This window comes from Arabidopsis lyrata (assembly GCF_000004255.2).
Source record: "Arabidopsis lyrata subsp. lyrata unplaced genomic scaffold ARALYscaffold_2, whole genome shotgun sequence".
Lineage (NCBI taxonomy): Eukaryota > Viridiplantae > Streptophyta > Magnoliopsida > Brassicales > Brassicaceae > Arabidopsis > Arabidopsis lyrata.
In genome coordinates, this window is record NW_003302554.1 from 2256015 (window position 1) to 2279141 (window position 23127).

At 36.0% G+C, this 23127-nt stretch overlaps 5 protein-coding genes across 7 annotated transcripts; 4 read left to right on the plus strand and 1 right to left on the minus strand.

Annotated features, from left to right (window-relative positions):
- Window positions 1–2587: 2587 nt before the first annotated feature.
- LOC9322579 (probable transcription factor At1g61730) lies at window positions 2588–3860 on the plus strand. Its single transcript, XM_021034432.1, has one exon. It carries the CDS (start codon window positions 2660–2662, stop codon window positions 3797–3799), a length of 1140 nt encoding a protein of 379 aa, XP_020890091.1. The 5' UTR covers window positions 2588–2659; the 3' UTR covers window positions 3800–3860.
- Window positions 3861–4393: 533 nt separating this feature from the next.
- LOC9322580 (anthocyanidin reductase) lies at window positions 4394–6092 on the plus strand. Of its 2 annotated transcripts, none has more exons than XM_002886468.2 (6): window positions 4394–4584; window positions 4670–4836; window positions 4928–5128; window positions 5210–5369; window positions 5445–5658; window positions 5751–6092. In XM_002886468.2, the coding sequence occupies exons 1-6, from the start codon at window positions 4452–4454 to the stop codon at window positions 5902–5904; spliced, it is 1029 nt and encodes a 342-aa protein (XP_002886514.1). In that variant the 5' UTR covers window positions 4394–4451; the 3' UTR covers window positions 5905–6092. The 2 variants fall into 2 exon arrangements, with proteins under 2 accessions (XP_002886514.1, XP_020890103.1); XM_021034444.1 differs by having other exon boundaries at window positions 4423–4584; window positions 5451–5658.
- A 1635-nt stretch (window positions 6093–7727) lies between these two features.
- Window positions 7728–11729, plus strand: LOC9322581 (disease resistance protein RML1A). The gene is given in 5 exon segments (XM_021034374.1): window positions 7728–8304; window positions 8573–9665; window positions 9796–9931; window positions 9934–10094; window positions 10282–11729. Coding segments are annotated over 5 exon segments (3270 nt in total). The 5' UTR covers window positions 7728–7786; the 3' UTR covers window positions 11644–11729.
- Window positions 11730–11808: 79 nt separating this feature from the next.
- On the minus strand, window positions 11809–13289 carry LOC9322582 (DNA-directed RNA polymerase subunit 10-like protein). Its single transcript, XM_002888026.2, has 4 exons — window positions 13122–13289; window positions 12944–13002; window positions 12166–12260; window positions 11809–12065 (listed from the first exon to the last, which is right to left on the minus strand). The coding sequence occupies exons 1-4, from the start codon at window positions 13155–13157 to the stop codon at window positions 12040–12042; spliced, it is 216 nt and encodes a 71-aa protein (XP_002888072.1). The 5' UTR covers window positions 13158–13289; the 3' UTR covers window positions 11809–12039.
- Window positions 13290–13402: 113 nt separating this feature from the next.
- On the plus strand, window positions 13403–17635 carry LOC9324136. Of its 2 annotated transcripts, none has more exons than XM_021034369.1 (3): window positions 13403–13643; window positions 13909–14077; window positions 14161–17635. In XM_021034369.1, the coding sequence occupies exons 1-3, from the start codon at window positions 13530–13532 to the stop codon at window positions 17445–17447; spliced, it is 3570 nt and encodes a 1189-aa protein (XP_020890028.1). In that variant the 5' UTR covers window positions 13403–13529; the 3' UTR covers window positions 17448–17635. The 2 variants fall into 2 exon arrangements, with proteins under 2 accessions (XP_020890028.1, XP_020890029.1); XM_021034370.1 differs by having other exon boundaries at window positions 14164–17635.
- Window positions 17636–23127: the final 5492 nt, after the last annotated feature.

Consider the following 23127-nt stretch of genomic DNA (forward strand, 5'->3'; position numbering starts at 1 on the left):
ACCAGAATTAGGGGTGTCAAAATGGATTGAAATTGATGGATCAATCCAAACCAATCCAATCCATGGATCTAATGGATGTAAAATTTGGATCTTAATGGATTAATGGATTAAATGGATTAATGAGTTTAATGAATTGGATTGAAATGATTTTGATTAGAATGGATTAGTGGTTACTCATAATCAAACCAATAGAAATTAAACATTTTAAATCAAATGTTTAAACCGAATCTAACCGAATTGAATGTCTAAACCGATTTGATAAACCAAAACAGAACCTAAATTTGTCGTAAGTCTCACAATCACCGATCTCTCTCTTTCTCAGCCTCATCAATCTCTCACCATCATCAATCTCTCACCACCATCAATCTCTCTCACCATCGATCTATCTATCTTCGCCATTAAAGGGTTTTTAGAAGCTTCGATACTTAAGGGTCTGGTTCTTCTATTTTGCCGATCAAGTCTCTGGTCATGATAATGATGATGATGATGATGATGATGATGATGATGATGATGATGATGATGAGATGATGATGATAATGATAATGAAATGATGATGGTATGATGATGGTGATGATTATAGTATCATAGTTAGTAATTATTAATTATGATAATTATTTAGATTATAGAAAAATTATCAAATGGATAAACTCATTTAATCCATGAATCCAACAATTCAAATGAGTTATGGTTTCATCCAAACCATTTACTAAATGAATTGGATTGACTCGTTATCCATTAGACACTAAATTCATATGGATATAGATTGGATTGGTTTGGTTTAACCAACTTGACACCCTTAACCGGAATGAATCTATTAAAAATTCTTATTACTTTGACCAAAAATAATTAAATTACTAAAAAATTATTTAAAAACCCTAGAATATCTATTGGAAGACAGCAACCACTTTAACTAAAGTTAACACCTTTATATTCGGGAAAAATGTCGTTTTATCTCCCAACTTTCAAAAAGTGGCCAATCAATACGTCAACTTCATATGTGGCCATTTAAAACATAAAATAAACGTTGACTAACGTTTGAGACATGGAAATTCGTTGACCAGGCCAAAATAGACATGCCGTTATCAGTCGTTAACGGAACCTCTAACGCCCGTTATCACCCGTAACGACTCTGTTAATCAACTTTCAAATTATGGCCATTTTAAACATCAACTTTATATGTGGCCATTTAAAACATGAACTAATCGTTGACTAACATTTGAAACATGAGAATTCGTTGACCAGGCCAAAATAGACATGTCGTCATCATTCGTTAAAAAAACCTATAACATCCGTTATCACCCGTTAACGACTCTGTTAGTATATCCAAAACGACGTCGTTTTGAAAATAATCAAGAGAAAATCAGGACAAATTTTTTGTTTAAAGCATAATCCAAGGACATGGTTTGATATATAGACAATCGTAGAGCCAGTAATTGGAAGCAAACATTGTTTATATATTTGTTTTAAATCTAAAAAGGAATCATGGAAGCAAACTTGTAGACCCATCATAGGACTAAAATAGGCATGGGCGTTCGGATATTCGGGTCGGGTTCGGGTTGGGTTTTTTGGGTTTGGGTTTTTCGGGTTTAGAAAACTAAGATCCATTCGGGTATTTTAAAACTTCGGGTTTGGGTCGGGTTCGGATCGGGTATTTCGGGTTCGGATTCAGGTTTACCCAAAGTATCCAAATATTAGAAATTTTGTATCCGACCTATGCAAAGTATTGAAAAATAATCAAAAAATCTATAAAACCCAAATATTTTAACCCGAATCTAACCCAAAGTAGCTAAAACACCCGAATATCTTAACATCCGAATAATTTTGGCACTTAGGTTATTACAAGTATAAATATTACTAATATATTATAACTATGTACTTATATTTTGGGTATGTTCGGGTACTTGTTCGGGTTCGAGTTCGGGTCGGGTTCGGGTTTTTCGGGTTGTCAAGTTTAGAATCCGTTCGGGTATTTTAAAACTTCGGGTTCGGGTTCGGGTCGGATTTTTCGGGTCGGGTTCGGTTCGGTTCTTCGAGTTCGGGTATTATGCCCAGGCCTAGACTAAATGTAGCTTTTCTGAAATGCAGATAGAGATAATAGGACTATTCATCTTGTTTGAGCTGTTGTAGAAATAGATTTGGGGATTTGGTGTTTTCATTTGGGAAAAATCTTTTTGGACATACTAACAGTGTCGTTAACGGGTGATAACGGATGTTATAGGTTCAGTTAACGAATGATGACGACATGTCTACTTTGGCCTGGTCAACGAATTCTAATGTTTCAAATGTTAGTCAACGATTAGTTCATGTTTTGAATGGCCACATATGAAGTTGATGTTTAAAATGGCCACAATTTGAAAGTTGATTAACAGAGTCGTTACGGGTGATAACGGGCGTTAGAAGTTCCGTTAACGACTGATAACGGCATGTCTATTTTGGCCTGGTCAACGAAGTTCCATGTCTCATACGTTAGTCAACGTTTATTTCATGTTTTAAATGGCCACATATGAAATTGACGTATTGATTGGCCACTTTTTGAAAGTTGGGAGATAAAACGACATTTTTCCCCTTTATATTCTCTCAACTTGCCGTCGTCTCCTCACAAACCCTAAAATCTTCTCTCTCTCTCTCGAAGATTCCGATTTCCTCCTTGAAAATTCCGATGACGAAGAAACTCAATCCTTTAGAAGATCCACCAACGGCTTCTTCAAGCGACGACGATGACGTCGAGACTTCAGAAGCTGGAGAAGCTTCAGACGATTCATCTTCATCTGAAGAAGAACAACCAATCAAAGCTCCAATCAAAACCCCTTCCGCCGCCACCACCACCACCGCCGCCGCTGCTCCAGCAAAATCCACCGCCGCCGCCGATTCAGATTCTGGATCCGAGACCGAAACAGATTCAGACTCTGAATCAACAAATCCACCGAATTCTGGATCTGGCAAAACAATCGCCGTCTCCGCTGTGAATCAAAAGAAGAAAGAAGATCCAACATCGTCCGCTGCTTTAGCTTTACCGGCGGTGAAATCAGGAACAAAACGGCCAGCGAGTGAAGCTACGACGACGACTTCAACGAAACGTGTGAAGAAAGACGAAGAGAGTATAAAGAAACCAGGAGCTTTTCAAAGACTATGGAGTGAAGAAGACGAAATCTCAGTGTTACAAGGAATGATTGATTTCAAAGCTGATACAGGGAAGTCTCCTTATGAAGATTCTAATGCGTTTTACGAATTTCTCAAGAAATCGATTAGCTTTGAGGTTAGTAAGAATCAGTTCATGGATAAGATTAGGAGTTTAAGGAAGAAGTATATTGGTAAAGAAGGAAAAGAACCTAGTTTTGTGAAAGCTCATGATAAGAAAGCTTTTGAATTGTCAAAGTTTATTTGGGGACCTAAAGGGATTGCTCTTGATTCCAATGTTAAGTCGAATGGTGTATCGAAAAAGAGTGCGAAGAAGAAGAAGATTGATTCTGTTAAGCAAGAGTTGGTTTTTGTTGGTGGTGGTTCTTCAAATACTAATGGTAAAAAAGTTGAAGATGGTGGTGGTGATGATAAGCAAGTGTTGGTTCATGGAGGTGATTGGTTTGATAATTCGTCTCTTGTTCGAATGATTACTGGTTTAGGTGTTGATGAGTTTTATGTGAAGCAACAATGGAGTTTGGTTCCGGTTGAGACTAAGAAGATTATTGAAGAGAAGTTCAAGTTGTTGCAAGCTAAGGAGCTTGAATTTGTATTGGAGAAGACGAAGTTTTTGCAGGAGTTGACGTCTATGATCGTTGAAGCTTCGAAGAAAAACCATTAGATACATATTGCAATGCATTGCCTTCTTTTGTTTTCGAATTTAGGATTTACCTTTCTTCTTATTCTCTGTTATCTTTCTATGTAACTTTTGGTTTTTTTTTGGTGTTATCTTTGTTTAACTCTCTGTTTCGGATTTGTAGCCTTTATATCATAAATTACCATGGTAGTTAATTTTTCCAAAGCTTGAGGCCATTATGTGAAACATGAACAAGAACAGAGGAAGTTTTGTTGAATTGAGTCCACTGTAACTAGTGAAACAGAGCATATCAAGTCGTGTAAAAAACTGCAGAGAATTTGAAAAAAAAAAACATCAACACAGTACATTCTTTTGTAACTCATTTTAAGATCGGCAAAGAAAAACCTTGTTATATTGTTTGGTGACAAAAATCATCAAAACCTTCTGATAATTTGGTAGATGCTAACAAATCAGCAAGTCAAATCTTTTGTTTGATTCTTAGGTGAAGACAAATTGGTTATCTCAAAGATCACGAGCTTACCTTCTAAAAAAGTCTTATTGATCTATGGTTGTACCAAATGAGCAAAGACTATTTGCATTTTTTTTTACTTCTTATATAGAAGTCCCAAGACCTTTAAACTCATAACAACCAAATCTCAATCTCTGTAATTTTAAAAGTAAGATCAGATTACTAATCATGGACCAGACTCTTACACACACCGGAGCGAAGAAGGCTTGTGTTATCGGTGGCACGGGAAACTTAGCCTCTATTCTCATTAAGCATTTGCTTCAAAGTGGCTACAAAGTTAACACTACAGTTAGAGATCCAGGTTCTTCACTTTCTTCTTCTTCTATCTAACTTCTTCTGATGCATTTTGAATGTTTAATGGATTTTTTTTAATTCTGAAACTGCAGAAAACGAGAAGAAAATAGCTCACCTTAGGCAACTTCAAGAACTTGGCGACCTCAAGATCTTTAAGGCGGATTTGACTGATGAAGAGAGTTTTGATTCCTCATTCTCGGGCTGTGAATACATCTTCCATGTAGCAACGCCGATCAACTTTAAATCCGAAGATCCCGAGGTCTATCTTGAACAGAATGTGCAGGCTTGTGTTTTTTACTCTAAGAGAAACATTTTCAAGCTATTCTTGTTTTTTTTGTTTCAATATACAGGAAGACATGATCAAGCCGGCGATACAAGGAGTGATCAATGTGTTTAAATCTTGCTTAAAATCGAAATCAGTCAAGCGTGTGATCTACACATCTTCAGCTGCTGCTGTTTCCATCAACAATGATTCTGGAACCGGACTCGTGATGAATGAGGAAAACTGGACTGACATTGAATTTCTCAGAGAGAAGAAGCCTTTTAACTGGGTAATTACGTTTCTTGTCCCACAAGCTAGGCTTTTTCTTACATAAACCAGCTTATTAACTTACCTCTCTGTTCTTTTCTAGGGTTACCCAATCTCGAAGATGTTAGCAGAAAAGACAGCTTGGGAATTTGCGGAAGAGAATAAGATCGATCTCGTTACCGTGATTCCGGCACTTATAGCCGGAAACTCTCTCCTCTCCGATCCTCCGAGCAGTTTATCTCTCTCGATGTCTTTAATCACCGGTAAACACAAATTTACCATTTTATCCCATTCTGTTTCACGATAAATAATCAAGATGATTTTGTGTTGTGTGTCAGGGAAAGAAATGCATGTGACCGGTCTTAAGGAAATGCAGAAGCTATCTGGCTCGATCTCGTTCGTTCACGTAGACGATTTAGCTCGTGCCCATTTGTTTCTTGCGGAGAAAGAAACTGCTTCTGGTCGCTACATATGCTGTGCTTACAACACAAGTGTTCCAGAGATTGCTGATCTTCTCATACAGAGATATCCTAAGTACAATGTGTTGTCAGAGTACGCGTATTTTCTACAGAAATTGCGAAAATCTTAATGGAAAATTCAATTATTTTTTGTCTAATCAGTTTTTGTTTTGCGAAATTTGGCAGATTCCAAGAGGGCTTGTCGATTCCGAAATTGATACTATCTTCGGAAAAACTTATCAATGAAGGCTTTCGATTCGAATATGGGATCAATGAGATGTATGATCAGATGATAGAGTACTTCGAGTCCAAAGGATTGATCAAAGCTAAAGAATCTTGATTTTTATTATGTAAAATGTGATCTTATGGGTATATGAGTCTTTGATCTCATTCTCATTCTATAAAATGGCTTTCAATATTATGTTGGTCGATTTTGCTATATCTTTTGATATATAAATATTTACATCATATATACCTGGAAAATGAACTTGTGAAAAATAAGATATTTTGTGATGTCAAAAAAAAAAAGAAAAAAAGAAAAAAAAGATATTTCGAGCACACGTATATAAATCATTTGTACGTGTTATACCTTACTACTTTACCAGACTACGAGACTAATTTGTCATATAATTATTCAATAAACTTACAAACCCACTCTAACGAGGGTTACTAGAGTAATCACATCTTTAAAGACCTTAAATCATCTCCAATGGGGGATTTAAAGTAGGACTCTTAGGTTTAATGAGATTAAATTTAAATCAAAATACCTAATATTGCTAAGAATTGGCTCTTAGCTAAGAGCTTTTTTAGTCTCTAAGAGACGCTGATGTGTCGGCCTCTTATTCGCTGAAGGTATTTTAACACTAATCTACCTCCATCTCCATCTCCCAATTTCATACAATTTCACTAATTTCATACGCTTTAACACCAAATTCATACATTTAGACACCAAATTTCATACGCTTTAAAGGTGCACAAAAAAAAAAAAAGACACCAATTTTTTTTTATTTTTTTTTAATATCTGGAAGTTCAAGCCCGAAGACCCTACATCTCTCAGAGGCGGGACCCACACCAGGTTAAATTCATTTCCTTTGGAGAAGAGATTCCTCCCAACGGGCGTCGAACCCAGTACCTTCACCTGGGAGATTTACCACTGGGCCAACATAACGTTGGTACCAATTTAATTTTCAAAAAAATTATTTTTAAAAACACCACTATATCATGTATGTTTAAAATTTATGTCATGTATGTTTCAAATTTTATTAATTGCAATAATTATTAAATTTTCTAAAATAAAATACGTAAATATGATGACCACTAGAACTCGACTTCGTGATCGAGGTATGCATCAACAATTGAAAGCGGATTTGGTGGAGCATATATGAACAAAATTTGGCGGAAATCAAGTTCAAAACTATTAAGTTTTATGTCATTTATGTTATAAATTGTATGTCATGTATGTTTCAAATTTTTTCATTTGCAACAATTATTAAGTTTTTAAAAATTAAAATTGTTTATTTAATTTCTTTTTTAAATTAATACTTTTTTTCCTCTAAGAATCATAACTTAAGAACCTACCATTAGAGACACATAAAATTTAAAACCAATAAACAACCTCTTAAGTCTAAAATTTTTAAAATTAATATTAAAACTAATCCTAAGAGTTAACATTAAGAGCATGTGCAGTGGAGAGTTTTCACATAGATTCTCACCAATAAAAAGTTAAAAAAATAATAAAAAGTGGGAGAGAGAAACGAGAATCGATTCTCCTTTGAGAATACTTTTACATATGTCAGCATATAATTGGTTTTAATTTTTTATTATTATTTAAAATTAAAAGAAATAATTAAATTAAATTATATGTATTAGAATTCTTAGGATGCTTTTAATGTTAATTCTTAGGATTAGTTTTAATATTAATTTTGAAAATTTTAGACTTAAGAGGTTGTTTAATGGTTTTAGACTCATTTTCAAATTATTTAACTACGATTCCTTCCAATTTGATTTTTTTTTTTCAAAGCAAAATCGATTAAAAAGAGAGAAGAATAATTTTTCATTTTTACCATTATGGTGTATTTCCAAAAGCTGAAGGACTTGAAAACGCGTAGAAACTTCACATCTCTCTTTCTCAAAAGTCAAAAGTCAATGGTGAATAGAAGACCTTTTCCACTTTCTCCATAATTTATTTTAGACAATGATTGCTCATCCAGAGACATATTTTTATGAGTGGTCTTGAACTTTGCTCGCTACTCGATCTAGTATCGAATCTCATGGCTTGTTCTTCTTTGCCTCTTCGTATCTGGACATACCGCGTCTTTGCTAGCTTCCATGGACCAGACGTCCGTAAAACATTTCTCTCTCATTTACGCAAACAATTTAACTACAACGGGATTACGATGTTCGATGATCAAGGGATCGAGAGAAGCCAAACCATCGCCCCTGCACTCACACGAGCAATTAATGAATCGAGGATCGCAATCGTGGTGCTCTCCAAGAACTATGCTTCATCCAGCTGGTGTTTGGATGAATTGGTACAGATTTTGAAGTGCAAGGAAGATAGAGGGCAAATAGTGATGACTGTCTTCTATGGAGTAGATCCACATGATGTGCGTAAACAGACCGGAGATTTTGGGCGTGCTTTCAATGAGACTTGTGCTCGTAAAACGGAGGAGGAGAGACGAAAATGGAGCCAAGCTTTGAACTATGTGGGTAACATAGCCGGAGAACACTTCCGAAACTGGTTTGTGCTTGATTAACTTTAGTTTATTTATTTTTCTTTATGTTCTAAGTTCTAAGTTCTAAGTGGTAGCCTAAGAGCAAAAAACAAAAACATATTTATGGTGCTTTTTTTGTGTCAACTGTTAATGGTGTTTTATGATGGATAAGAATGATTAAGGAAAAATGTTTGCTTAATGAATATTGGAAATAAGTATCATAAATAATTAGTGGCAAATTAAAGAAGAATGTTTATCTCTCTGTTTTTTTTTTTTTTTTTTGTATCTTTTCAGGGACAATGAAGCCAAAATGATCGAGAAGATTGCAAGAGATGTTTCAGATAAAGTGAATGCTACACCATCAAGAGATTTTGATGACATGGTTGGACTTGAGACTCATTTGAGAATGATGCAGTCTTTGCTAGATTTAGATAATGATGGAGTTATGATGGTTGGAATATCTGGTCCGGCAGGCATTGGTAAGACTACCATTGCTAGAGCTTTGAAAAATCTATTCTCCAATAGGTTTCAGCTTAGTTGTTTTATGGACAACTTTAGGGGAAGCTATCCCATTGGTTTTGACGAGTATGGTTTTAAGTTGCGTTTACAAGAAGAGCTGCTATCAAAGATTTTGAACCAAAGTGGTATGAGGATCTCCCATTTAGGTGTAATACAAGAAAGACTATGTGACATGAAAGTGCTTATCATTCTTGATGATGTGAATGATGTAAAGCAATTAGAGGCTTTGGTTAATGAAAATTCATGGTTCGGCCCTGGAAGTAGGATTATTGTGACAACTGAAAATAAAGAGATTTTGCATCGACATGGTATCGACAACGTGTACAATGTCGGGTTTCCATCAGATGAAGAAGCTCTCAAGATCTTATGTAGATATGCTTTTAAACAAAGCTCTCCACGTCATAGTTTCTTAATGATGGCAAAATGGGTAGCACAACTTTGTGGGAATCTTCCATTGGGTCTACGTGTGGTGGGTTCATCTTTACATGGGAAGAATGAGGACGAATGGAAATATATAGTAAGGAGGCTAGAAACTATTATGGATGGAGAGATCGAGGAAGTACTAAGAGTCGGTTATGAGAGTTTACATGAGAATGAGCAAACACTATTTCTCCACATTGCAATCTTCTTCAACTATGAAGACGGTGATCTTGTGAAAGCCATGCTCGCTGACAATAGCTTGGATATCGAACACGGGTTAAAAATCCTAATAAATAAATCTCTGATACATATATCTAGCAAAGGGGAAATATTGATGCACAATTTACTACAACAAATGGGGAGACAAGCCATTCGTAGACAAGAGCCTTGGAAACGCCGGATCTTAATTGATGCTCAAGAGATTTGTGATGTGCTTGAAAATAATACAGTAAGTTCATTTTCCTATATTTATTTTACTTCTTTGCTCCTTTCACTTTTTAGAAAATCACTTGGTGAAATTACAAAAGTTCTTCCCTATATTGTGCTAACAAATTCTTTATGTACAAAATTTGATGTAGGGTACAAGAGGTGTGTCTGGTATATCATTTGATACATCAGGAATCAATGAAATAATTGTAAGCGATAAAGCTCTTAGAAAAATGTCTAATCTTCGTTTTCTAAGTGTTTACAAGACAACATATGCTGCGAATGTTAGAATGCACATATACCTGAGGAGATGGACTATCTACCTCCTCTAAGGTTACTACGTTGGGAGGCATACCCAAGCAAGACTCTTCCTCTTAGATTTTGCCCGGAGAATCTAGTCGAACTTAGCATGGAAGATAGCCAACTCAAGAAGCTCTGGGAAGGAACTCAGGTTAGTTAATATACGTGTTATAATTTGAAATCAAGATTATAATACGATCGCGTGAAACGTCAATCAAATGCTTATATTAGTCTTTTTCATATTAAATTTGTGTTATTTTTGGAAATTTGGAGATTGTGTGCTAAATTTGGTAACAATTAAAACTTATTTTTCTGCTTGTGTCACATTTTACATTCAGTTGCTAACTAATCTCAAGAAGATGGATTTGTCTCGTTCTCTGGAGTTGAAAGAACTCCCAGATCTTTCAAATGCTACAAATCTCGAAACACTGGAGCTAAGCGGTTGCACGAGTTTGGTAGAGCTTCCATCATCTATTGCGAATCTTCAAAAACTAGAGGACATAATGATGAATTCTTGCCAAAAGCTGGAAGTTATCCCAACTAACATCAACTTGACATCTCTCAAGAGGATTCACATGGCTGGATGCTCACGACTGGCAAGTTTCCCAAATTTTTCTACCAACATCACCGCTCTCGATATATCAGACACATCGGTAGATGTATTGCCTGCATTGATTGTGCATTGGTCTCATCTTTATTATATTGATATAAGAGGAAGAGGAAAATACAAGAACGCATCAAACTTCCCCGGATGCGTAGGACGGCTTGATCTAAGCTATACTGATGTTGACAAGATTCCAGATTGCATCAAAGATCTTCTATGGTTACAACGCATCTATCTATCTTGCTGCAGAAAACTTACATCATTACCAGAGCTACCTAATTGGCTTCTTCTCCTGATAGCAGACAATTGTGAGTTACTCGAGAGAGTAACCTTCCCTATAAACTCTCCAAATGCAGAACTCATTTTCACTAACTGCTTCAAACTGGATGGAGAAACAAGAAAACTATTCATCCAACAATCTTTTCTTAGCAACTGCATACCCGGAAGAGTAATGCCTAGTGAGTTCAATCACCGAGCCAAAGGTAACTCCGTGATGGTTCGTCTTTCTTCTGCATCCTTGAGGTTTAGGGCTTGCATCATAGTTTCGCATATCCAAGATCAACACAGAAGAATATATAAAAATGTTAAGTTACAGTATCGTATCATAGGGAAAAGCAGTTGGTCTATCCATAAAATGTTTCTCGTAGGACATCCTCGTGGATCCCCCGGAATTCGAAGGAAACATCTATGTATTTTTTATGGTGACTTTCTTGAAGAAGATTTATCCATTGAAGTTAACAGCGAGTTATTGTTTGAATTCCGCAACATCTCTGATCTCTACACATATGAAGACTGCGAGATTATTGAATGTGGTGTGCGAATCTTGACGAACGAAGTGGAGGAAAGCAGTGATGGGAACACTAAAACTAGATTAGACCAAGTTTCTGAAGATGACGACGATGATTGGAGCTACGATTCTGAACCCAGCGAGGTCTTGGAAGATTCTGAAGGCGACAACATGGACCATACTACAGAGGTACTAATCAGTTGTGACTCGAAATCAGACAAGGCATACGATGAAGAAGGAAAAGAAGACAATGTCCAAGGTAAAGAACATACAAATTGTTGGAGTTGGCTCTTCCTCTGCTTTGAGTAAAAGAGTAATCAAATCCCATTTCTTAATGTCTTTCCACTCATTTGTTAATGGTGTATTACAAGATGACTCCCTTGTAAATTCGTTTGAACAAGTTTTCAAACGTTAGGGTTTTTATATTCTTATGTAACTTGTATTACTCTGTTTTGTTAGACTCTTAAGAATCAATAGATTACCAATAGCAGATCAATAGATGAAGAATCTACAAGACCAAGTACATGAGAAAACATTGATAACATCAAAATTTCTAGTTTCTAAACTCAACAAAACTTTTGAAACATCATTGTTAGTTATTAACCTCAGAGAGAAAGGCAAGATAAGACTTCCACATGAATGAGATGCATCACTCCTTCACTTTTGCTCTTGACGATTTGTTATTCGTCATCATAGCATCTTTCTTTAATTGGGGTCAGATTTCTCCATAGCTGCAAGGAAAAATATTCTAATAGAGTAAGCGAATTAACAAACAAAAAAGGATAAAAAGTAGAGCGCACAAGGCTAAAGAACCGAGTCTAAAGATATTACTGTTGTAGTTTAGAAGCTTTTCGATTAGATCGACATGAGTCATAAGCATACGTCTACAGCAGTAACGGACTAACCCAAGCGCATCAAGAGCATCCCTACATATTCCAACACAATAATCAAATTGCAGTTCAACAAAATGCAATGTGTGAATACAAATTATGCATATACCAAATCATGTAGCACAACGCCTAAAACTATATTAAAGGGCTAAAGATTACACTAGAGATATAAACAAGAGAAAGGAATATCTCATAATCTCAGTGACCTACCATCATGCTCCTTTACTAACAAAGATAACATCTATAAACTTCAACACTGATCAGATTACAACTATAAGAAAAGAAAAAACACAATTTGAGAAACAAAACTGTTTACCAAATCAAACACTATCAGTGACCTAACTTGATCATGCTTTTGGTAACATCTATGAACTTCAAGATGGTCATACAAGACAAGATGCAATCTCTTCGACTATATACAAGGACATGATTCAAATCATTCCATCATATTATTTCTTTTAGAGGACTAGGGATACTAGTTTCGTACTTAATTTTTTATCCTCTTTTTTTAACATAAAACCATCAAAATTCATCATCATGTATATTCGTCTATACAATACAAGATGCAATCTCTTCGACTATTCAAGAACATAATTAAAACATAAAACCACCAAAATTATATTCATTATCGTATTCGTCTATTGTTTGTCAGAAAACATTCAAAATTCTAGGCTTTCATACACACAAATTCTAGGATTTCATAAAACATAATCGCTTACCCTTCAGCGTAATCAGCCTGGAGAAGTTCAAGGTATGTATCCCATTTGTTCCCAATCACCTAAAAAAATCATAGACAAAAGCTTCGTAAATTTCAATTCTAAAAACCCTAGAGATTTAATTTGTCACACATATATATAACAAATCGAATTCGTATAAAAAAGAGAGAAAAAAACAAACCTTTCCACAAGTAAAACAACGGACTGGTACGATCATCGTGAACAAATTGAGATTTTCAGAGTTTATCGTCTATAAGCAATTTTTAGGGTTTTCTATTTCTCACTTCGTTTCGTCGTCTCAAAGCAAAAGTTAGTTTCATGTCTCTCCCAATTGTCTACAATTGCTTTATATATTACTTTAAGCTAAATGGCATCGTATTGATTAAAATAATATTTAAAGAAAAAGTAAAGGTTTATTATTTATTTATTTCTGAAAAAAATAGAGGAGAAAAAGTAGTCTTCTTCTTCGTCTTCTTCATATGCTCGATTATTTTCTTGGCTCGATCTTTCACATTTCCGGGAAAATCAAAATCAAAAACCAAAACCAAATTCGTCTCGCGGCGGAGGAGGAGAAGAATCAGACGGAAAAATGTTGGAGAAGATCGGATTACCGGCGAAGCCATCTCTGAGAGGAAATAGTTGGGTCGTTGATGCTTCTCATTGTCAAGGATGTTCTTCTCAATTCACTTTCATCAATCGCAAGGTCTTTCTCTCTTAGTTTCTTCGTCTCTCAATCAATTGATACTTGCTTATTTCTTATCGCGATCAAAAATTAGATTCGTCTTAGTCGATTGTTCTTCGAGATCTAATTTTGAATCTGTTTATCGGAAAAACTTCACTGAATCATCGGTTTCTGGTAATTTTCTTAGTCAATTGATAGATTCCATGTGTATTACGAATTGTGACTCCCTAAAACTTTAGAATTTGCTTAATTTTTTCTTAATCTGGATTTGGTTTTGAGTGAGTAGCATCATTGCCGAAGATGTGGAGGACTGTTCTGTGGAACCTGCACTCAGCAAAGGATGTCACTACGTGGACAAGGTGACTCGGCGGTTCGTATATGTGAACCATGTAAGAAACTTGAAGAAGCTGCACGGTTTGAGTTGCGTCATGGTTACAAAAATAGAGCTGCTAAAGGTATATAATGTACTGATCTTATCGATAATACTTGTGTTATCTGCTAGTTTTTGATGTAAAGAGGTGGTTGTGAATTTGTTCAGCAGGTAGCTCTAAAAGGACTGTGAAGAATGAGGATGATGTTCTCAGTGAGATTCTAGGTTCTGATGTTGATGTATCTTCTTCATCGGAATCAGTGTCTAGTACAGACAGGATTGCTTCTAAAGAAATGGCAAGCAGTAGTAGTAATAAAGATATGGAGTTGGATGTTGTGTCAGCTAGTCCTGAAGAATTGCGTAAACAAGCAGTAGAAGAGAAGAATAAGTACAGAGTTCTTAAAGGAGAAGGGAAATCTGATGAAGCTTTAAAAGCTTTTAAGAGAGGGAGGGAACTTGAGAGAGAGGCTGACGCATTAGAGATATCCTTAAGAAGGAATCGGAAAAGGGATCTGTCCATGCGAAATGTTGCTGAGACGAAAAACAAGGCTGCTACGAAAGAATCTAGTAAATCACAAAAGCCTCCACGTCAAGGAGGTAAAGGAAATGATGATTTGGCAGCTGAGCTGAAGGATCTTGGGTGGTCTGACGATGAAGATAAAAAACCAGCAACTGTAAGTTTGGAGGGTGAATTTTCGTCTCTTCTCCGTGAAATTCCCCGAAAGGCTAACCCTCAGAAGAGTGGGGGAATAGACAAGAGTCAGGTACTTGCCCTTAAAAAAAATGCCCTTGCGCTGAAACGTGAAGGGAAGCTTGCGGAAGCTAAAGAGGAACTGAAAAAGGCTAAAATTTTGGAAAGGGAACTGGAAGAGCAGGAACTTTTGGGTGGTGCTGATGAATCAGATGATGAGTTATCTGCACTTATTAATAGTATGGATGATGACAAAGAAGATGATCTGTTAGCTCAATATGAGGGGAGCCATGATTTCGACATTAGTAACCTTGTGGGAAATGTAGATGATATTGGAGTTCATGGCGAATTTGATGTCACAGACGAAGATATGGAGGACCCAGCAATTACTGCTGCATTGAAATCTTTGGGTTGGAGTGAGGATCCTGGACACCGTGAGAATGTCCACTCTCGACCGTCTTCTAAAAACAAAGATGAAAGTTTAGCTGAAATTCAGACATTGAAAAGAGAGGCTCTTAATCTAAAACGGGCTGGAAATGTCGTAGAGGCCATGGCTACACTAAAGAAGGCAAAATTACTTGAGAAGGAACTAGAGGCTGCTGATACGTCATCACAAACTGTTGATACAACTAGGGCAGAGAGGGATACGAGTCTGAAACTTCCTCCCAGAAGCAGGCTAGCGATTCAGAAAGAACTTCTTGCAGTGAAAAAGAAAGCACTTACTTTGCGAAGGGAAGGAAAGTTTAACGAAGCAGAAGAAGAATTGAAGAAAGGAGCGGTTCTCCAAAATCAGCTTGATGAGCTGGACAATTCGTCAAAGTTAGCTGCCACAGGGAAGGCCACCCGTGAAAAAGGACATGATCTGCCTGATATTAGTTCTCTGGATGATGATGGAGACGTGGATGTAAAAGATGAGGAGTTAAATGATCCGAATTACTTGTCGATGCTAAAGAGCTTAGGTTGGAATGATGAAGATAATAATTCTGCAGGTACTTCATCAGAAAAATCTGACCCAGTTAATTCTCGACCAGGGAAATCAACAGAAACTCAAGGTGCATATGAAGTCCGTGTTACTAAACCAAGAAGAAGTAAAGCTGAAATACAACGAGAACTCTTAGGGCTTAAAAGAAAGGCTTTAACTTTGCGACGACAGGGTAATGTTGATGAAGCCGAGGAAGTTCTGAACCAGACAAAAATGTTGGAAGCCCAGATGGTTGAGATTGATTCAGGCAAGAATCTTTATGCTGACAGTGATCAGCTGAAAAAACGATCCAATGATCTTGCCACAGACAGTGGGATCAATGGAGGAGATGATAGCGTTACAGAAAATGATATGAAGGACCCAGCATTATTGTCGACTCTTAAGAATTTGGGATGGGAGGATGAAGAACCAAAGAAAGAAGCTGCTGCTTTCGGCTCTGTGCAGTCAACTGGTCCGGGCATAGCAGCCAAAAGCAAGGCACAAATCCAAAGAGAACTTCTTGACTTAAAAAGAAAGGCACTTGCCTTCAAGCGTCAAGGCAAAACTGGAGATGCTGATGAATTATATAGTAAGGCCAGTGTATTGGAGGCACAGCTAGCAGAACTGGAAACCCCCAAGATGGAGATGAAAGGCTTAGCTTCTGAAATTAACCCTGAAAACTATATGGATGTTGATTTATTAGTTGGATCGCAAATGGAAGATAAGGCAGTAAAATCTGCGAGTGTTTCTCATGCTGCTCAAGATAGTTATGACTTGTTAGGAGACTTTATCTCCCCAGATAAATCCGGTTCCTCTAGCTTTTTTTCTCAGACAGGCCAGCAGAAACCAAGTATGATGGATTTGCTGACTGGTGAGCATAGTGAGATGTCTCAAATTCATGCAGTAAAAGGAAAGCCTGAGACTAAGTCAGACTTTAGCTCAGGAAACAATCACGGCACTGAACAAAGAGTGGCACGTGAAGAGTCAGAGCCCAGTAATATTCAATCAGATTCGGTTCAAAATACATCTCCTCAGAACACCCTTAAACAAGAAATTGTGGCTCATAAGAAAAAGGCACTTGCGTTAAAGAGAGAAGGAAACATAAGTGAAGCCAAAAAGGCATTGCAACAAGCAAAATTGTTGGAGAGGAGACTACAAGAAGGAGAAAATCCCTCTCCTGAAAAGCTCGGACGAGATGATATGGTTTCTACAACGCAGGATCCTCCTGCTCGAGAGAAAGAGAATAGTCCTTCAAGTTCAGCTCCAAAGGCAATGTCTGCTCGAGAGAAAGAAAATAGTCCTTCAAGTTCAGCTCCTAAGGCAATGTCTGGTCGAGACCGTTTTAAGCTGCAGCAAGAGTCACTAAGCCACAAACGTCAAGCCATGAAGCTTCGGAGGGAAGGTAAAATGCAGGAAGCTGAAGCTGAGTTTGAAATCGCCAAAACTCTTGAAGCTCAATTGGAAGATTCAACATCCTCTAAACCAGAACCGGTGGACGATGTAGCGGTGGAAGATTTTCTCGATCCTCAACTTTTGTCTGCCCTCAAAGCTATTGGATTAGACAATCCCGTGAATCCTCCACCGGTAAGTAAAACAGACACAACACAAGCTGCGGCGAAACCAAACCCAGTGAAGGAGAGTAATAATATTAGTCAAGAGAGAAGTCAATTGGAGGAACGAATTAAAGCAGAGAAGGTAAAAGCTGTGACCTTGAAACGTGCAGGGAAACAAGCTGAGGCATTAGATGCTCTTCGACGGGCAAAACTTTATGAAAAGAAACTAAACGCTCTTGCTTCAAATTGATTCAACTCTCCAGTTCATTGGATATTTGTAACATAATAACCTTGATGTTACTCGAATGTTTATCATCTGATTTGTTAATTGGTGAGAGTCAAAGTTTTATCAATAGTCATTTATGTCGATGGAACTACACAGGAGACTCATATGTACATTTGAGTCAGAACTTTCACTTTTACCTGTTGATATCTTGTGATTTTTATCAGTTTAGCTGTGTATTTTTCTCCTTTTTCTTGTATTTCACATTCATTTTAGGCATGTTTAGGGAGCATTTGCATTAATTTGGTTCTTCCTAAGTTTTGGAACATGTCTCATGAAGAATGAGACTTAAAGAGGAAGTTTTGATCGTAAAACGAGCAAAATCAGGTTCATGGAGATTAAGAAAATATCCAAAAGTTGAAAGGTGAAGAAACAATTTGGAGAGGAGCCCATTGATCACTCCCCATCAGACCAAGGCATCTGATGTACAAACAGCATCCTACAACAGAAGCAGAGCCTTCCCATCAACCTAACGAGTCCGATGCAGTGCCGTTTATGGCCCAACTAAACCAGATTTGACCCGGTTGTCTTGGGTTGACCCGGTTTACCCCACTGCTCCAATATGTAGGCATGTCAATTTGTTTTTTTTTTTTTAAATATATTTTCGGAGTACGACTTATATCTATAGTTGATTTAGAATTTTTGACGCAATACTATTTTTTTCATAAGTTAAATAATTTATATTGTGCCCCTTAGCCCATTGGTTGATCAAGAGTTAATTAATGCTTCCAGAGGTCTGGGCTTCGAGTCCCAGATAGGGCAATTTATTAATATATTTGCAGATTAATAGAGGCAAGTGTGTAGGAGATCTCCAACGATGTATAATTATAGCCGTTCGCCAGGATTCTACACAGAGAAAGAAGTATCTATCAAAAAACCATGAACATCCATGGCTGAATGGTTAAAGCGCCCAACCTAATAAAGAGGCAAGTAGGTTCCTGCTGGATGCACTTGGAACGTTGAGGAGATGAAGGTGAAAGAAGTGTGGATCTAATAAGGGTCGGAAGGAATTGTCCGTTGTAGAATCGTCTATGTAACAGTTCTCATAATTTGCAATAAATAATAAATCCAGACGACAAAAAAAAAAGATCACAAGAAAAAAATGTTGAATATTTTGTTTCTATACTAAATAAAAGTCGAGGCCATAAGCTCTTTAGCCGTACACGTGGAATTTTAAACCACCAATCACGAATAGCCATCCCATTAATTAACTTTTATTTAGATTCTATTAATTTTGTATACTTCAGATTTTTGTAAAATAGAAAAAAAACAACATATGGAAATAAATTTTTTTTTTGAAAATGTAGAACTTTTCTAAATATTTTGTCGTGGAAATACATAAAATAGAAATAATCGATATAAAAGTTATTCATTTTAAAAAAATTATAAATTTATAAACGAAAATATTTAAAAATATGGAAAAATATCAAAATATAAATTTTGTTAATGGGAACACAAGAAAAAAATGTTGAATATTTTGTTTAAATAAAAATATTTATTAATTGGAGAAAATATGACAATATAATGAAGCAAGATGTATATAAATTCGAAGCTACAAGCTTTTGGGACTGTCTATGTAGAATTTTAAACTACCAATCGCGGTTAGCCATCTCACTACTTTACTTTTTTTAAGATTCTAATAATTTTCTGTATTTTAGATTTTTGTAAAAAGGAAAAATAAACAACATATAAAAATAAAAGTAAAGATATGAAAATATGAAAAATGTTCTAAATATCAAAATCTAAAGTTTTTCTTTTATAAAAGCTTATTAACTTTATAAACAAAAATATTTTAAAATATGGAAAAAATATTGAAATATAATCGAAATACACACACAAAAAATAAGTATTTAGTTTAAAATTTATTAATTAAAAAAAGAAAATATTTATTAAAAATAATCAGTTGTTATTAGTCCCACTAAATTCATTAGTACTTCATCTTAGCCATTTAATCGTAATAGCTATCTCAGTATCTAAATTTTTTTATTGGAATACATAAAATAATTCATAGTAGTCTCACGAATTTGTTTATATTCTATTTATACAATCATTAAAATCTATCTATCCACACATAAAATTATTAGCATCCAATCACAATTATCTATCTTATTAATTAAAATTTGAAGCTATATAAAAGCCGAACCTATAAGCTTTTGAGTTCATGCATATAGGATTCAAAACGACAAATAGGGATTAACCATTTTACTAATAAACATTTTTGAGATTTTAATAATTTTTCTATTAAGATTTTTGTAAAAAAGAAAGGTAACTTATTCTTTCTTACATCATGATCACTACTTCAAGAATTGATCATCGACCATAAGAAGAACATCTTTAAACTCTCACAAGGAGAATACGTTGTTGTTGAGAACTTGGAGAACATATACAGTCATGTAGATATGGGAACAGCTATGAGTCTTACTTAGTGGCTGTGGTATGTCCAAGCAAAATTCAGATCGAACATTGGGCTAAAGAACACAATGTTTCAGGAGACTTCGAGTCTATCTGTCAAAACTAAAAGACTAAAGAGTTTATCCTTGGAGAATTCAACAGAGTAGCCAAAGACAGAGAGGTTTGATTTGTTCATTATTCTTCTACTTATAAATTCTTGTTTTGTATTTGCAACCTTTTTTTAGCTAAGAAAATTGTGGGTTTTGTCTTACAGCTGAAGGGATTTGAGCTGATCAAAGGTGTACATTTTGGTTTGATGATGTTTCGGGGTCTACTGAATCGGATGATCTTAACCTAAGAACCATTTTCTCTGTTCTTGTTTACGCAGAAAGAGATTTGATGAAATGTATAACAAAGGCAAAGAAGTGAAGCTTCAAGAGTAAAGAAAGGAAGTTGTTGGACAAATCTCTCAGGTTTATATGTTTCTCTTATCACTCTAATTCATATTGTTATATGTCTCTCTATGTTGTGTTAATATCGAAGTTGCTTGTGCCAAATACCTTAGTTTCTTTTTTTTTGCTTCTAAGCAACCAAATCTTTTTTTTGTACTTAACATTCTCCAGTTTTGTGTAGTATTTGTATTGATATTTTAATAAAGTTCTGTCTATGAAATCCACAATTTATAATTTTCATTTTTAGCAGTTTCTCATTAGCGTATATTCTCAACTCATTGGCTATTAGATAATACGGGCAAGCGCCTCCGGCCTTTGAGGAGGATGCAGCCACCAAACAACCTTGTCTAGCAGACATATGTAAGTCTTACAAGGCTCAGAATGCATACATGCATGTAAGATGTATCTAACAAGATGATGATGACGTTTCCTGCAGGTTCTATGTCCAATCCAAGCTCCCCAAAGAAAAGTATTAGAAACGTACAAAGATATAAGATATTTAAGATATATAGTTACTATTTACTAACCATCGCCTACCAGCTAGGCTTTGAGATTTAAAAATGACTATTGTGTGATCGTATATACAATTTTCAGAACTCAATTTGGAAACTTTCTTTGATAGTGAAATATAGGTAAGAAGATAACATTAAAAGTTGGGTCTTGTGTATGTTCTTGCGCATCACAAAGCAATAGATAACAATTGAAATGTCTGCGACAGTTCCTAGTTAGTAATTAAAGGGTTCAGCTTTCTAAGAACAATCTCATCCTACTGTGAGCTGTGAATTCTTCAAGTAGAAACCTGATATCTGCGCGAGATAGGAGCCCTTAGTGCAGGCTCTTTATCATATTTGTCCTTAAAAACATTTTTAGCCAATCCTTGAAATATCCAGATGGTATGATGCTAGCTAGAAACGAGCTAAGCCACACTTTTCATATGTCGTATGTGTGGTATGATTCTTTGGATCTTTGGGCTATATCACATGTTTAATCAAATCTGATTTCTGAATTGTATGTCGGCTTTCGATAATTGCATAGTCAGTGCAAACAAACTCTTGGAAGATTTGTTATATCAAATTTGTTTTTTTTTGGTGTTTATGGCAGTTGCTTGTGGCAGGAGGTGGAAGTGTTCAACAGAGGAGTGATTCCATTGGCTTATTACAGCATTAGAGACAAGAACAACGCTGGATAAACTAACACTTACCTGGATGGAATCTACCTTCTTCACTGACTTCACCAAACCCGAATCAATAACTCCACTTGAGGCCGTTCTCACTGCGGATGATGACAGTAACCGATCATCTTCCTTCAAGATAAAGAAGAGGAAGTACAACTGAAGAGACCATGACCATTGTGTATATGTGAGAAAAATGTCAGATTCTTTCTTCTTCTTTTATTGCTGCTTTGAAGATCTTTATATTTGGTTCTGCTTCTATGTGTATTTTTGTGCATTGCTCTGTTTTCTTACGTAACAGATAGTGTGAGAAACTCTAAAGGTTGGTTTGAGAAGCATACTTGTATGCATTTTCATAAACAGAAAAGGAGATTAATCCATCGCAATATACCATAATGATAAAACTGATATTAGCTCTCTTTCATTGCACAATTTGACATGAATGATGGCAAGTTGGCCACAAAGAAAGCAATTGTGTCGTCTTCAAGATTTATTGATACTGATGGCGAAAAGTTAGTAGATTTGGAGTGTGTTCGTGCACAAGTGAGACTGGTTGCCATTTTTTGCCCTTGTCACGCTCAAAACATAAATTAGTGAGATTGGTGAGAGCTCTTATCAACTCTTGTTTGCAACCTAACAGGAAAATAACAAAGATTATACACAACCGTAACTAAATATACACATATCAATCAATATGCCTGTAACATGAGAACATCCGTTAAGAAGTAAGCAACAGAAAAGAAACATAACAAGTTAATCCACCTCACATATGCTGCTTTCAAGGGAACATTTTAGTGACCAAGTCACGATCACAGTGCGTAACAACCAAATTGAGCCTACAAATCAACGTCACTTCAGTTACTCAGGCTGACTCTGCATCAAATGTAGATATTCTGCCTCTCCTGACTCATCTGACAAGAAAGCTCGTAGTCATTCTTCTATAATATCTTAATACCCAGTGACGTTAACTCTGCCTGTATTGCATTGTTCACGAATTCAGAAATGCTTCTTGCGTTTTTGGTAACTGAACAAGGAGATCTGGCTGAGCTTGCGGCTGCACAAACATACAAGTACTGTCCAGTTCCAGTACTTGAAATCTTAAATCCATGGGAACACCTAAACTAAAACCAAAGATTTGTCAACAATCAAACCAAAGATGCAATTATGTAGAGGGAAAGCAAGATATGTGGAGAAAAGTGTGCGATCAAGCTCGGAAATGGTTGGCTATTCAGGGGAAGTCTATGAGTCACAAAAAGCTAGAAACCAAAATAGACTTTTTAAAGCTAAAGATGACACACACAAATACTACTCAAGAGAAGAGGAAAAGGAGACAGCTAATAAGAAAGGTTCAGAAAAAAACAGAATTCTTTAAATGTATCATTAGAGGTACTGCCTTTGTACAAAACATAGGTTTTATAACAACTCCTATAATCAACCCTTAGCCAAAACAAGAAAGAAATATTCAGACAGGAAAAGAAAAAAGAAACTGACCTGCATAATACTTTAGTAATACGAGTAGAGTCTTCCCCATTAGCTATACTCTGAAGTATAACAGAGCAATTCAAATTCCAGGAATCGTCCTTTGAGCCTTTCATGTACACATAACACCTCGTCTTTTCATTAGCAGCTCCAA

Coding starts and splice junctions, on each gene's coding strand:
- LOC9322580 (XM_002886468.2), top strand. CDS start 4,452: ATGGACCAGACTCTTACACACACCGGAGCGAAGAAGGCTTGTGTTATC. Junction 5,129..5,209: donor AGAAGAAGCCTTTTAACTGG/GTAATTACGTTT, acceptor GTTCTTTTCTAG/GGTTACCCAATCTCGAAGAT. Junction 5,370..5,444: donor CTCGATGTCTTTAATCACCG/GTAAACACAAAT, acceptor GTTGTGTGTCAG/GGAAAGAAATGCATGTGACC.
- LOC9324136 (XM_021034369.1), top strand. CDS start 13,530: ATGTTGGAGAAGATCGGATTACCGGCGAAGCCATCTCTGAGAGGAAAT. Junction 13,644..13,908: donor TCACTTTCATCAATCGCAAG/GTCTTTCTCTCT, acceptor TTGAGTGAGTAG/CATCATTGCCGAAGATGTGG. Junction 14,078..14,160: donor CAAAAATAGAGCTGCTAAAG/GTATATAATGTA, acceptor GAATTTGTTCAG/CAGGTAGCTCTAAAAGGACT.
- LOC9322579 (XM_021034432.1), top strand. CDS start 2,660: ATGACGAAGAAACTCAATCCTTTAGAAGATCCACCAACGGCTTCTTCA.
- LOC9322582 (XM_002888026.2), bottom strand. CDS start 13,157: ATGATCGTACCAGTCCGTTGTTTTACTTGTGGAAAG. Junction 12,261..12,943: donor CAGGCTGATTACGCTGAAGG/GTAAGCGATTAT, acceptor TGGAATATGTAG/GGATGCTCTTGATGCGCTTG. Junction 12,066..12,165: donor AAAGCTTCTAAACTACAACA/GTAATATCTTTA, acceptor TTTTCCTTGCAG/CTATGGAGAAATCTGACCCC.